The 12,724-nt window shown below is 31.5% G+C and overlaps 2 protein-coding genes across 3 annotated transcripts; one reads left to right on the forward strand and one right to left on the reverse strand.

Moving 5' to 3' along the window:
* Nucleotides 1-1,104: 1,104 nt before the first annotated feature.
* On the reverse strand, nucleotides 1,105-3,616 carry LOC17882433 (nuclear envelope-associated protein 2). 2 transcript variants are annotated; one of them, XM_006288089.2, is made up of 6 exons: nucleotides 3,456-3,608; nucleotides 3,088-3,300; nucleotides 2,863-2,970; nucleotides 1,752-2,213; nucleotides 1,551-1,652; nucleotides 1,105-1,457 (listed from the first exon to the last, which is right to left on the reverse strand). In XM_006288089.2, exons 2-6 carry the CDS (start codon nucleotides 3,253-3,255, stop codon nucleotides 1,290-1,292), a joined length of 1,008 nt encoding a protein of 335 aa, XP_006288151.1. In that variant the 5' UTR covers nucleotides 3,256-3,300; nucleotides 3,456-3,608; the 3' UTR covers nucleotides 1,105-1,289. The 2 variants fall into 2 exon arrangements, with proteins under 2 accessions (XP_006288151.1, XP_023636718.1); XM_023780950.1 differs by having other exon boundaries at nucleotides 1,551-2,213; nucleotides 3,456-3,616.
* A 5,193-nt stretch (nucleotides 3,617-8,809) lies between these two features.
* On the forward strand, nucleotides 8,810-12,373 carry LOC17882962 (serine hydroxymethyltransferase 2, mitochondrial). The gene is made up of 15 exons (XM_006289428.2): nucleotides 8,810-8,969; nucleotides 9,062-9,115; nucleotides 9,229-9,315; nucleotides 9,389-9,510; nucleotides 9,596-9,672; nucleotides 9,751-9,875; nucleotides 9,961-10,053; nucleotides 10,219-10,311; nucleotides 10,415-10,612; nucleotides 10,688-10,792; nucleotides 10,940-11,005; nucleotides 11,135-11,212; nucleotides 11,540-11,651; nucleotides 11,758-11,868; nucleotides 11,967-12,373. Exons 1-15 carry the CDS (start codon nucleotides 8,880-8,882, stop codon nucleotides 12,113-12,115), a joined length of 1,560 nt encoding a protein of 519 aa, XP_006289490.1. The 5' UTR covers nucleotides 8,810-8,879; the 3' UTR covers nucleotides 12,116-12,373.
* Nucleotides 12,374-12,724: the final 351 nt, after the last annotated feature.

Genomic DNA, 12,724 nt, shown 5'->3' on the forward strand with positions numbered 1-12,724 from the left:
AATGTCCCAAGTCAAGAATATTTGACATTTCTATTCAAACTCATTAGCTATAACTTCCCAAAAGAAGAGATTAATAACAAATTTTTACAAAAGAAACAACATATATAGCGTCTTTGACCAATCTCTTTTATCATATTGTGAATTGAGACAAATTTGTGTTCTAAGTAAAAAAAAAAGCAAGCCAAGCCTGACTTCAAGATCTTTCATAGATTCAAAACACAATGGTTTGGAAATTTATGGACGTTTATTTTTGTATATCTTAAGTTGATTCCTTCTTCGACCAATAAACCATATGTTATGTATGCATCACCTCTGAAACTGAGATAGTGAACCTTGAAGACCGTTTAGCCATAGCCGAAACTAGTCTTGGGCGTTCAGATATTCGGTTCAGTTTCGGTTCGGTATGATTCTGTTTCGGATACTTTCGGATCTTGATTACAAGCTCCATTCGTTTTTTTTCGAATTTTGGTTCGGTTTTGGTTTTGGATCTTGAACAAAAAAATTGATCTAGTGATCTAATATTTTTGGATTATTTTTGGTTTGGTTATAACCGAAAAAATTCAGATATGTTGTGATATTTCAGAAATTTTCGGATTATTTTGGATATTTTTGATTTTTTTTGGATTTTTTCAGTTTTTTTGTCTGACTATTGGATATTTTTATTTTTTTTTGATCTAAAAATAACAAATATTTTATATAATTGTATTTTAAATACTTCAGATATCCATTCGGTTTCGGTTCTGTATGATTCGGTTGCGGATACTTTCGGTTCTTGAGTATAAGATTTTTTAAAAATTTCGGTTCGGTTTTTGGGCTCGGTTTCAGTTTGGTGCATTCGGTTCTGCTTTGACTGAGTTGGGCCTGAGTTGATAACGAGTAAATGGCGCGAGACTTACTCCATAAGGTTAACCCATGGAGTTGGTTCCCCGATGATATCCCAAACATTGGCAATGGGTGGATGTATTAATAATCCTATTTGTCAGTCTTTATTGGTTCTTTACTTCTTATGTAACATATACAAAGCTCTCTATCTATTCTTGTGTCGTCTCAAACAATGTTTTTAAAAATCTCAATTTTGCAACTCGCTTGCTCTCTGGACAACCAGTTAAATCAATGTAAGTTGATTCTTGTGTTTGTTCAATTTTATAACTTAATAATTGAAGTAAGAGTCCTCCTCGCTAACCTCATAGAGTAATATGCAACATTTATCTACTACTACTACTACTACTATCTGCAACTACTGCATTTACACACCAACAAAAATAAAAGAGAGTTCAGGATACAAGAACTCATCTTTTGGAGACAATCACTAATAACAACATCGACATTGACACGGCGATCTTGAACCCTGAAGTATCCCAGAAGTTTGGTTTCTCCCCTGAAACCGATTCATTCAGCTGTTTTCCGGTAATCTGATCTCTTAGCTCTTTGATTGCCTTGTCCCGCCTCTCCCCCGCCTGTGTTTCATTCATCAAGCATACAGATAAATTCATTTGGGGTTTCATAAATAGCTAAGTAAATTGAAAGCCACAATCAATCTTGGACTTTACCCTCTGTAGCTTTCTTGTCTGGCTACGAGCTTCTTGCAGACAAAACTCTAGTTTCAGTACCTTCTTCTTCAACTCTTGATCTGCTCTTCTTTGTCTCTCCAGCTGAAAATGTTCATTTATCAGCCAAAGATTGAAACTTTCAGATAATAAACTGGGAAATCCAACAGAACAAGAGAATAAGGACAGATATGGATGCTGAACCTGAGATTCAAGTTCCTTTGTCTTGAGTTTCCAATGAGCTGACATTAACTTTACATCATCTTTTAGTTTAGCAATCTCTTCGTCTTTTACCGCCAATAGCTTGTTCATTCTCTCAAAGTTTCTTGGAGAAACCTCTTCCAGAAGTTTCCTGAGCTCACATTCTGTGCCTTTCCCAGACTTTGCAACAGCTTCAGTGATCTCATGCTCTATCCTCATAACTTCCTCTCTTAGCTGTTTCTGAGAACATTCTCTTGCCCTCACATCTCTCTGAAGATTATCAAGCTGGTGACCGAGCTCAGTTACACGGTCTTCGTGTTCTCTTAGAGCACGTGTTTTGTCGTCAAATTGTTCTTTAAGCACCGAGCATTGAAGCTGTGCGGATTGAGCAGACGCAGCACTTGTTTCTTCAATTTCCTTTGTTAAAGCTAGCTGCGATCTCAGATCGTCTACTTCTTCAAGAAACTGTTATCCCCACATAGGATTAAACAAGCATAAGAGAAGCATTCTTTAGCATGGATATTACATTCCCTAATACCTCAAATGATTCTCAAATTATGTTAGCTGAGTAACTTAAGCCATTCTATGTTCAAACCTATCAGATTAAGAAATCAAAAACATTCAGAAAAGAAAAACATTAAGCAGCTATGCAAACCAATCCATTATCAAGCAGAACTCCTAATCGATGTATTAAGTGCTCAAGAAACACCCATTTGCACATCTCAGATTCTACATTTTCAAACATTAGACCTGAGAACTAACCAAATTTGTGAATTCATCACAAGCATACAACTTTTCAAGCCAAACTAAGACCCTTTTTGTCTAAAGATGACCCAGTTAGGATTCCAATATCATTCAAGGAACTATTTTTGAAAAGGTCCAAACTTCACTGAACATTAATTATAATAAATTTGAGACTGGACTCAGTCAACCTTTTCCACACTCAGTTTCATCTACTTTAGCTTAAGATCTAAAGGGGCCATTGATCCAATAGTAACTATAATGATTACTTCAGAAAGTTGAGATCAAGTACCACTTCTCAAAGACCAAACTTTTCAGATACAGTATCAATATATTATATAGCAGAAAAGGGTTTTGAGAAAAAAAAACAAACCTTTTCAGCAGCAGAAGTTGAAGCTTCAAGCTCACAGTTTCTATCTTCCAACTTCTTCTGCAACTTACAGATCTCCATTTCCATGTCCTTAGCTTTCTTCTCTGCTTCCTAGAGAGAAAAAAACCAAATCCAAACTTGTCAAACCGGATTTTTGACCCTACCAAAGCAGTAACAAATCAATATTAAGAGATTCAAAACACAATGAATAGTGAGAAAAGTACTAACTTTTCTAAAAAGGGTTTCTTTAAGAAAGGATTGTTCTTGAGAAACCAAACGACCTCTCACTTGCTTAAGCTCAGCTGCCATAGACACAACGTTTCTCCTAAAGCTCTCTTTTTTCCCATCCAAATCTTTCAAAAGCGGATCCACCGTCGTTTTGACGCAATCTGACATCAGGGTCTTGTCCAATTTCTCATATACAAAAACACCACTCTGACTCTGTTTCAAAGTATCAGATCAAATCTCAAACCTTTGTAAAGAAAACAGAGACAAATCTCAAACTATAGAATTAAAACAAAACATAGACCATTGAAGAACTTATAATGAAAAACACAGTATAGTTTCGAGACAATTGTTAAAGATGGAGACTTTACGAGTTCAAAAGAAGCAGAGACTTCTGGGTATTTGTTGCTCCAAGTGTTCTTGGTACTTTGGTTGAATCTTTTTTAGTTAGTCCCGAGAGAAGAGAAAATTAAAGTGATCATATTTATGTTTTCTTGCGTGACAGAGGAGAGAGAGGAAACACGTTAAAGGAAGCTGCTTCTAATAACACACAGTCAATGAATTAATTTCTCGAAATAAATGATTTTTTTTTCTTGGCTTATCTGATTTATGAGAGAGAGAAAGATATAATGGAGAAACAAATAAAAATGCTTATTTTGCCACTAATTATGGAGTTTGTGAATTAATTGTTTTATGACATAAAAAGGGAAATTGAGAAATAAAATTCAAGTTATTGGGTTTATAGTTTGACAAAAGACCAAAAAAGTACAAGAGCCAATTTTGCCATATATTTATTGTATATATATATATATGTTTACAATACTTTAAAATTTGATTTGTATTTGGCTACTACAAAGCATAGTTATAAAAACTGTGTATTTGGATTAATATAGATCCAATGATATATTTGGATCATTGTAGTTCAAGACTTGAAGAAAAAAACTGTGTTATAGACCATTAATCATTTAGGCTTTAGCTTGGCTGTTTTTATATGTGGTGTAAATTTCGGAAAATTATTTAACCAATGTGTATGCTTATTTCCAAGATATTTCATTAAAATTTTGATAATGCCCTATAATTAATTATGTCAATATCCTTCTATCTTTCATAAATTATGTATGTAGTTTCTATGGGAATGCAATTTGGTTCATCCAAATTATTTCATCATTTTTCTATTTTGGAGTTGTGTTTTTTTTTCGAACCCAACTTTAAATATAAAAGAATCCAATTTCATATTAGAGAAATAAATTTAAAATCTTCAAATAAATATGGTGAGAAAAAAAAATGAAAATCTCTATTTTGCAGTTGAAAATGGAGTATGATTCGTCGGATTTGACTCCATAATAGAGTTTTTGTTGTCTATGACATTTGATTATATATGTTTTTTTATCATAAAATTTAGTGAACAAGAATTATGATTGTTTTGTAACCAAAGGATAAGAGAAGTTAGTGCCCAAAAATATGGCTCTAACTTTATAAATAGAAAAATGAGTTTGAAAATATATTAAAATAGTTTATTAGTTGGATTATTGCAAGAGGTGGCTTTGTTTAAGGAACAATGTCAACATAAGAGACAAATAGAAGAGAGACATAAGAAGGCCATGGAAAAAGAATGAGAGAGTGGTCTTATGTTCTGTTTTGGGATAAGAGTTTCGGAACCAAACTATAGTTTCAAGACAAAGGCAACAACATAATAAGGATATTATGATTAATGTGGCCTCTTAAAATTATTACACAAAATATGGCACTTGCCATGTTTCTCGAAAGAGGTAGTCACGGGCATCACGGCTCTGGTTCCAGCTAAGATATACGTATGTCCCTTAAGAGTGGCCATCAATGGTGTGGTCATTAGTGGGTTAGCTAACCACTAAGCTATTAGCTTTGTCACAAACCACAAGTACTCTTCAAAAGTCTTTTAGTTCGGTTAGAGAATGTTGAAGAAGTTGTATGTACAAGATTATACTAGAAAAACTATAGCTTCCAAACTCATGTAAAAAAAATTCAGATTCACGATGGTCCAGACTAACAAACATTTTTATTTTTTTTTATAAATCCTTTTGGCTGCATACTGTAAAGCAATTGGGTTTTGGCTCAATTAACGTACTTCCCACACAACCATAATTTTTGTTTTCAGGATAGATCGAACCTGGGTTAATTCCTTCCAACATTTTTCTAATTCTCTCTTACCACTAGACCACGGCTGTGCGGGCACTAACAAACATTATTCATCTAAACATGTTTATAATCTTGCTTATTCTTCCCTTAATGTTTTTCATGAATTCCAACTATGATACATATACTATTTCTTGAAAATAATCATCGTAGGTGTTAGCGGTTTAGCAACCACTAAACACTAATCTTGTCTCAAACTAATGTGGCTTGCACAGTTGCATGGCAGCAATGGTCGGTCATCTATATATCACCCCGAGTGGCCTCACATTGTGCTATGAGTACGATCGTATCTTTGCAACGTTTAGTCCTTTTTGTTTATCTTGTAGTTATTATGGATCTGAGTCGAGTTTTAAAGCTTGGATATTGTCTACTTTGAAAACATGTTTAATTTATCTTTCCTCTTATGTAAGTTTATTGGTGTGTTTGGCTTACAAGGATAACTTGTAATCATTTAAAATCTTAAGTGTTTGCAGTAATTAAAAAGAAAGACACTTATCTTGTTATAAGCTATAAGTCTATGTAGCTTATAACAAGAATTATAGTAAATTTACTAAACTATAAGTCTATAAGTTTATGTAGTTTCTAATGTTACTAAACTACGAAATTTTATAGTTTTACCCAGTAATTTTACACTAAATTCTAAATTTTAAAATCCAAATCAGTAAAAATTATAGTAAACTCTAAAATCAAAATAACCGAATCAAAACCATTTTTATACTTCAATAAATTCTAAATTTTAAACCAAATTAGATCGAACTAGACTAAATAACACCAAATTTTTATTGTTGTATAAGACATGATGAAATTTAAGAAATCTTATTATATAAACCTTGGTTTTCAAAGTCAGCCATTAACAAGATCGTGACATGTGTCAATTATGAACGATAAGATGTTGACACATGTCGATTCTAATTTTGTTAATATTTAAATAAAATAGAAATATTATTAAGCCTATCAAAAAATGAAATATACAAAATAAATATTATAAAGAATTATATATTAAAAATTATTAATAAAATTAAACAAATAACCTAATTTCAGTTATGTCAATTTGGTTTATTAATAAGATATGAATTTAAAATTTATAATTAACAAGAATATATGTCGGTTTTTGTTTATAGAAGAGGATTAAGGTTTAAACTTTAATTTTACAATTAAAACAAGTTATTTGTTGGTTTGGGTATATAAATGATAAATGAGAGTTATGGTTATTTGTAAATTAAATTATATTTTATGGTTTAAGTTTAACAATTAAACGAGATCATATGTCAAAACTTGATTTTTAAATTTACTAACTCATGTGATCATGATAATTGTCAAGTAAAACATAAGATGTCCCAACATGTTATATCTAATTTGGTTAATATTAAGATAAAAATAGATATTAAGATAAAAATAGAATTTTTAAATAACATTAAAAACAAAATATATAGAATAATTATAAAAAAGTAAAGAGAATATTTGAGAAATACCCCTTTTGGTGTACCCATTTTCAAAAATACCCTTTATCTATCCATTTTCAAAAATATCACTGTTTAAATATGAAAAATTATAAAGTCTTATATGGTTTATAAGGTAATTCTATATAATAACTACTACTTTGAAATATGATACAGATATTTTATAATGTTTTAAAAGGTTTTAAATCATTTTTACAAGTTTTATAAGGTTTTTAAAAGGGTTTATAAGGTTTTTAAAATGGTTTATAAGGTTTTTAAAAGGTATTTATAAGTTATTTTACGCTATTTATGAAAGATGTATAAAAAATTATACATATATAAAGGTAATTTGTGTGTATATTATCAAGTTTACACACATATTTGGATAAATTTTAACATTTTAGTGGTTTTTTTATAAAGTTTGAAATAGGGGTATTTTTAAAAAGTGGTACTGGAAAAAGGGTATTTTTGATAAATTTAAATGTAAAAAAATTGATATTTATCAAAAAAAAAATCTTTATATGTGTGTAAGTTTATATCTATATTTTATAAATACCGTATAAATACCTTTTAAAACCTTTTGAAATTTATTTAAAAACCATATAAAAATTTTGTAAACCTTATAAAAACCTTATAAAAGTCTTATAAATGCCGTTTAGAATCTTTTAAAACTTTTTAAATATTTGTATTGAGTCTCCAAGAAGTAATGATGATTTAGATGTACCTTACAAACTATATAAAAGTTTACAACTTTTCATATTTGAATAGGGGTATTTTTAAAAATGGATAGAAAATTAGTGTATTTTTAAAAAGCGGTACACCAAAAGAGGTATTTCACAAAAATTCTCTTTCAACTATTAACCTAATTTTTGGTTTTGCCAGTTGTAGGTTTTACAATTATAAGGGTTATATGCTGGTTTGAGTTTATAAATGCGCATTATAGTTTAGATTTTATAATTAAACGAGATTCTTTATCGGTTTGGGTTTATAAAAGAGGAGTGAGATTTAGGTTTTACAATTAAACAAGATTATTTATCAGTTTGGGTTCATAAAGCTGAATTAGGATTTACATTTTACAAATAAAATAGAATTTGAGTTTAACTAAATATATATATTTATTCATGATTTTTATTTTATAATATGTTATATTTGCTTAATTTTTAATTTATGTATGAATGTATCATGCTATTGAGCAATTTCATTGTCTAAAACATAAGGGTGAATAAAAGATTTTCGAAAATAATATTTTTAGCTTAAATTAAAGATAACAAAAGTTCAATATAATTCATAATATAGTAATTTAAAAATATTTTTTTAAAAATATGTAGTTTTTATAATTCGTATTTGAAAGATTTTTTAATGTATTCCTCAACGATGCTATAATTTATTTTAGAATATTTATGTTTATTTGCGTTGTTTATATGAACTTATTTACAAATGACTATAATTGTATTTAACATCATATTTTAGATTAATGTTAATTTGAAAGAACTTTACCATCATATTAAATAATAATTAATTAATTTACATAGTCTGAGAATGATTTTTAAAAAAATTGAAAGTTAAGAAATAACAATTTCAACAAAATGGTATAATCATGTTTTACAGGATAATTGCTAAATTAAGATTTTTTAAAAAATATTTTAGCAATACTATGAATAATGGTGAATAGCTCCCAAATGTTTTGGTGAGTATCAGTTTGACGTTACTAGGTTTTTATAACTAACGTTTAAGAACGAATTTTAAGATATATATATATATATATATATATATATACACATGTTTATTTGATAGTTCAAACCAAATAAAATCTCTTTTTCAAATGAAATTAATTTCTCTTATTTTTCCAAAAAAAAAGATTTGAAAATTATTTTTTTATAAGTTATAATAAATTCTAATTTTAGTTCAATTTTAAATAAAGATATGGACGGGTACTAAACTAGTATATATACATGATTGCCTTGAAGAAAACAATTCGGATCTTTATATCGAATCAACAAAATAAAATAAAATAAAAATAACCAAAACGCACCGAGTCGAAATTAAAAAAAGTTATGATATAAAAGGCATCTCATCTCACCAACCCCAATGCTAACCAGCAGAGTTGCTTTTATATATTATAAACTCTCTCACACACACTCACAGAAACCACACAGAGGAAGAAGAGAAGAGTGATAGAAAAAGATGGCGTTGGCTCTTCGTAGACTCTCCTCTTCCGTTAAGAAACCGATCTCTCGTCTCTACTCTAATGGCGGCGACTCTCTCCGTTTCATGGTTCAAATCTCTCATCATCCCTTCATTTTGATTCTCTTACGCTTTATCTTTGATTCTGATCCGTTCTCTATTTTTCTTATGCTCTGTCTCAGTCGTCGTCTGTATCAGCCTCAGCTATGGCGGATTCAGAGAAACCTCGTTCCATTGTAAAAAAAAACACACATCAATCAGTTTTGTCTTTTTTTGTGATCATCAATCAGATCATGTCTTATTTTCACGATTTAAAAAACGTTTTTTGTTCTTTTTATCATCAATCCAGTGGATAAAACAACTCAATGCATCTCTAGACGAAATCGATCCTGAAGTCGCTGATATTATCGAATTAGAGAAAGCTAGACAATGGAAGGTAATAATACTTGAGATTGATTTTTCTAATTTCATTGATCAAGTTTTGACAAATCTTGGTGTTTTTATTACAGGGATTTGAACTTATACCGTCTGAGAATTTCACTTCTCTTTCGGTTATGCAAGCCGTTGGTTCTGTTATGACTAACAAGTATAGTGAAGGATACCCTGGAGCTAGATACTATGGAGGCAACGAGTATGTTTAAACGTTTTTGTGTGTTTTTGAGTGGTTCTTTGCACTTTGTTTGTTTGTATATGATGTTGAAGTTGGATCTAATCAGGTACATTGACATGGCTGAATCGTTATGTCAAAAACGCGCGTTAGAAGCTTTTCAGTTAGATCCTTCTAAATGGGGAGGTATGAGTTTTTCTGGCAGATGATTCTGATATTTTAACTTAGTTGTGATATTTTAAATGAGCTGTTCCTTTTTTGTAGTGAATGTGCAGTCTTTATCAGGATCACCAGCTAACTTCCAAGTGTACACTGCTTTGTTGAAACCTCATGAGAGAATCATGGCGCTTGACTTACCTCATGGTGGACATCTTTCTCATGGTTATCAGGTATCTAATCTTTATAAGCATGGTCAGTTTTTAGGTTTCCTTGTGGAATACCTTATTCCATTTTCTTTTGATTGCTCATTTGCAGACTGACACGAAGAAAATATCGGCTGTATCTATCTTTTTTGAGACGATGCCATACAGATTGGATGAGAACACTGGTTACATTGATTATGATCAGGTTCGGTAGTTTAATAACCACCTTAGCTTAATGTTTGAACATTTTATCTCTCTCAAATAGACCACTGAGATGTATGTTGGATATATACAGGCTTTTCCTTTTATGTTTCCCATGTGATCAGTTTTGAAAGAAAAGTTTATTCAGTTGTGAAATGATAATTTGCAGCTAGAAAAAAGTGCCGTGCTTTTCAGACCAAAACTAATTGTTGCGGGAGCAAGTGCCTATGCTCGTCTATATGACTATGCACGCATTCGTAAGGTAATAAATTGTCTCAAATCTTGAGTGTGAAGTATAATTATCAAAGTTGCTTGTAAATAAATGTGCATTGTACTTTTCAAGATTGTGGATAAAAAACTTGCAGGTTTGTGACAAGCAAAAGGCAGTTATGTTGGCTGATATGGCTCATATTAGTGGGTTGGTTGCTGCTGGCGTTATTCCTTCTCCTTTTGAGTATGCAGATGTTGTTACTACTACCACTCACAAATCGCTTCGTGGTCCTAGAGGGGCTATGATATTCTTTAGGAAGGGATTAAAAGAGATTAACAAACAAGGGAAAGAGGTGAAATTTTAAGGTTCCTCTTATACTGATTTTCACGGTATTTGTTTGTTTATCGTTTGTATCCTTACCTTGCAGGTTATGTATGACTATGAAGACAGAATAAACCAAGCTGTATTTCCTGGACTACAAGGTGGTCCACATAATCACACAATAACGGGTCTAGCAGTTGCTCTGAAGCAGGTTCAGTCTCAAACTTTGTTTTGAAATTGTGTTATATTGTCTAATATGTACAGATGAACTCCTTTCACTAATGTGATTTAAGTTATAATCTAGGATTACCTTGGTCTTGTTTATGATCATTTGACTTGTTGAATTACTCTATTACAGGCGAGAACACCTGAGTATAAGGCCTACCAGGATCAAGTTCTCCGTAATTGCTCAAAGTTTGCTGAGGTACGTTTTGCTTACTGATCGTCAGTAATTAGTTGATATGCCTAAGGTATACTGTCATGTTTGGAACAGCTGGGTATAATTCTGTAAACATCTCACTTTTAAAAAATATAAAATGGCTTGAAACTGCAGACTTTGCTAGCAAAAGGATATGATTTAGTGTCTGGAGGCACTGACAATCATTTAGTTTTGGTGAACCTGAAAAACAAGGTACTTTGCGTTCTACCTTTTGTTTCCTTGATATCTAGACGGAAATGTTTGCACTGACGTACGAGTTTGCATATGAAAAGATGAATCTCGTCTGTATTAGAGCTTAACTCACGAAAATATGGTTTTCGTATATGATAAAACTAAAACATGATGGTTTCTTGTTTCCCGTATCTGTTGTGTGATTTCATTTTCCACTTACTATATGCTGACCAGGATATAGCAAATCAAGTTAAAATGTTTGATTTTCTCCTGTGAACCTCAGTAAGCAGTGCATAGTGTATACTTTTCTCTAGTAACATATATTATTGTGGAAATTGGGTTCTGTAGGGAATAGATGGATCAAGAGTGGAAAAAGTATTGGAATCAGTTCATATTGCAGCAAACAAGAATACTGTTCCTGGTGATGTTTCTGCCATGGTTCCAGGTGGCATCCGTATGGGTAAGGCTCCTAAAGGAACACTGAAAGAAGTAACGTGTTAGTATGTCGAAAAAGTAGTAAATGTTCATGTTTTGATTTGTTCTTATAAATGATGGTATGGTTACAGGAACACCGGCTCTCACATCAAGAGGATTCATTGAAGAAGATTTTGCAAGAGTGGCCGATTATTTTGATTTAGCCGTCAAGATAGCCTTAAAGATCAAGGCAGAGTCTCAAGGTATGTAATAAAGCTGTTCATTTCATTTTTTTTTTGTGTTTTTGTGCTACACTCTCTGAAAAATGGGGTTATGTTGGTGAATCTATAATGTACTGCAGGAACAAAGTTGAAGGACTTTGTAGCAACAATGCAATCAAATGAGAAACTAAAGTCAGAGATGGCGAAGCTGCGTGAGATGGTAGAAGAATATGCTAAGCAATTCCCAACAATTGGGTTCGAGAAAGAGTCCATGAGATACAAAGAGTAGTTTCATCGAGTGGATTGACACGTTTCCACATCTATGAGATGAGATGTTTAAGTTTGCAGAGATCAAGTACCAGAGGCACCACCTTAAAGTATCTCTGAAACTCAAAAAATGGCACTCTCATGTTGTCTCTTACACTTTCATTTTTGTTTCCTCATGTTTTGGTAAGTCAATTAAAGAAATTGTAATGCAACTGTTTTTAAGGATTGCTATGATGGATTTACCCCAGAACTGTCTTAAATAAGAAGTCGTTACATTGCCTTCCCACATAAAACGATGCAGCTCTAGGATTTAAGTATTTGTTCAAGAATGGCTTAAATTGTGAATACTTTGGCCATTAAGAAATTTACTATTAGCCAATTTTTATGGCTTAAAAATTTCTAACAAAAATGTTATTCCTTGGTAATTTTGTGTACAAACTGGTCATTTCTTTTGAGTTGGTTAATATGTTGTTCTTGTAAGATTATATGGATTGTTTATAGAGTTGAAAAAGAACCAAAGAGAAGAGGCAAAAGAACCACTTAAGGTGGCCTAATCTACCAAAAAGAGTGAACTATACATAGAGTAGTAACTAACAGCAAGACTAGTAACTAACAGCAAGACTAAACAATG

The sequence above is a fragment of the Capsella rubella genome, unplaced genomic scaffold (assembly GCF_000375325.1).
Source record: "Capsella rubella cultivar Monte Gargano unplaced genomic scaffold, Caprub1_0 scaffold_6, whole genome shotgun sequence".
NCBI classification, from domain to species: Eukaryota; Viridiplantae; Streptophyta; class Magnoliopsida; order Brassicales; family Brassicaceae; genus Capsella; species Capsella rubella.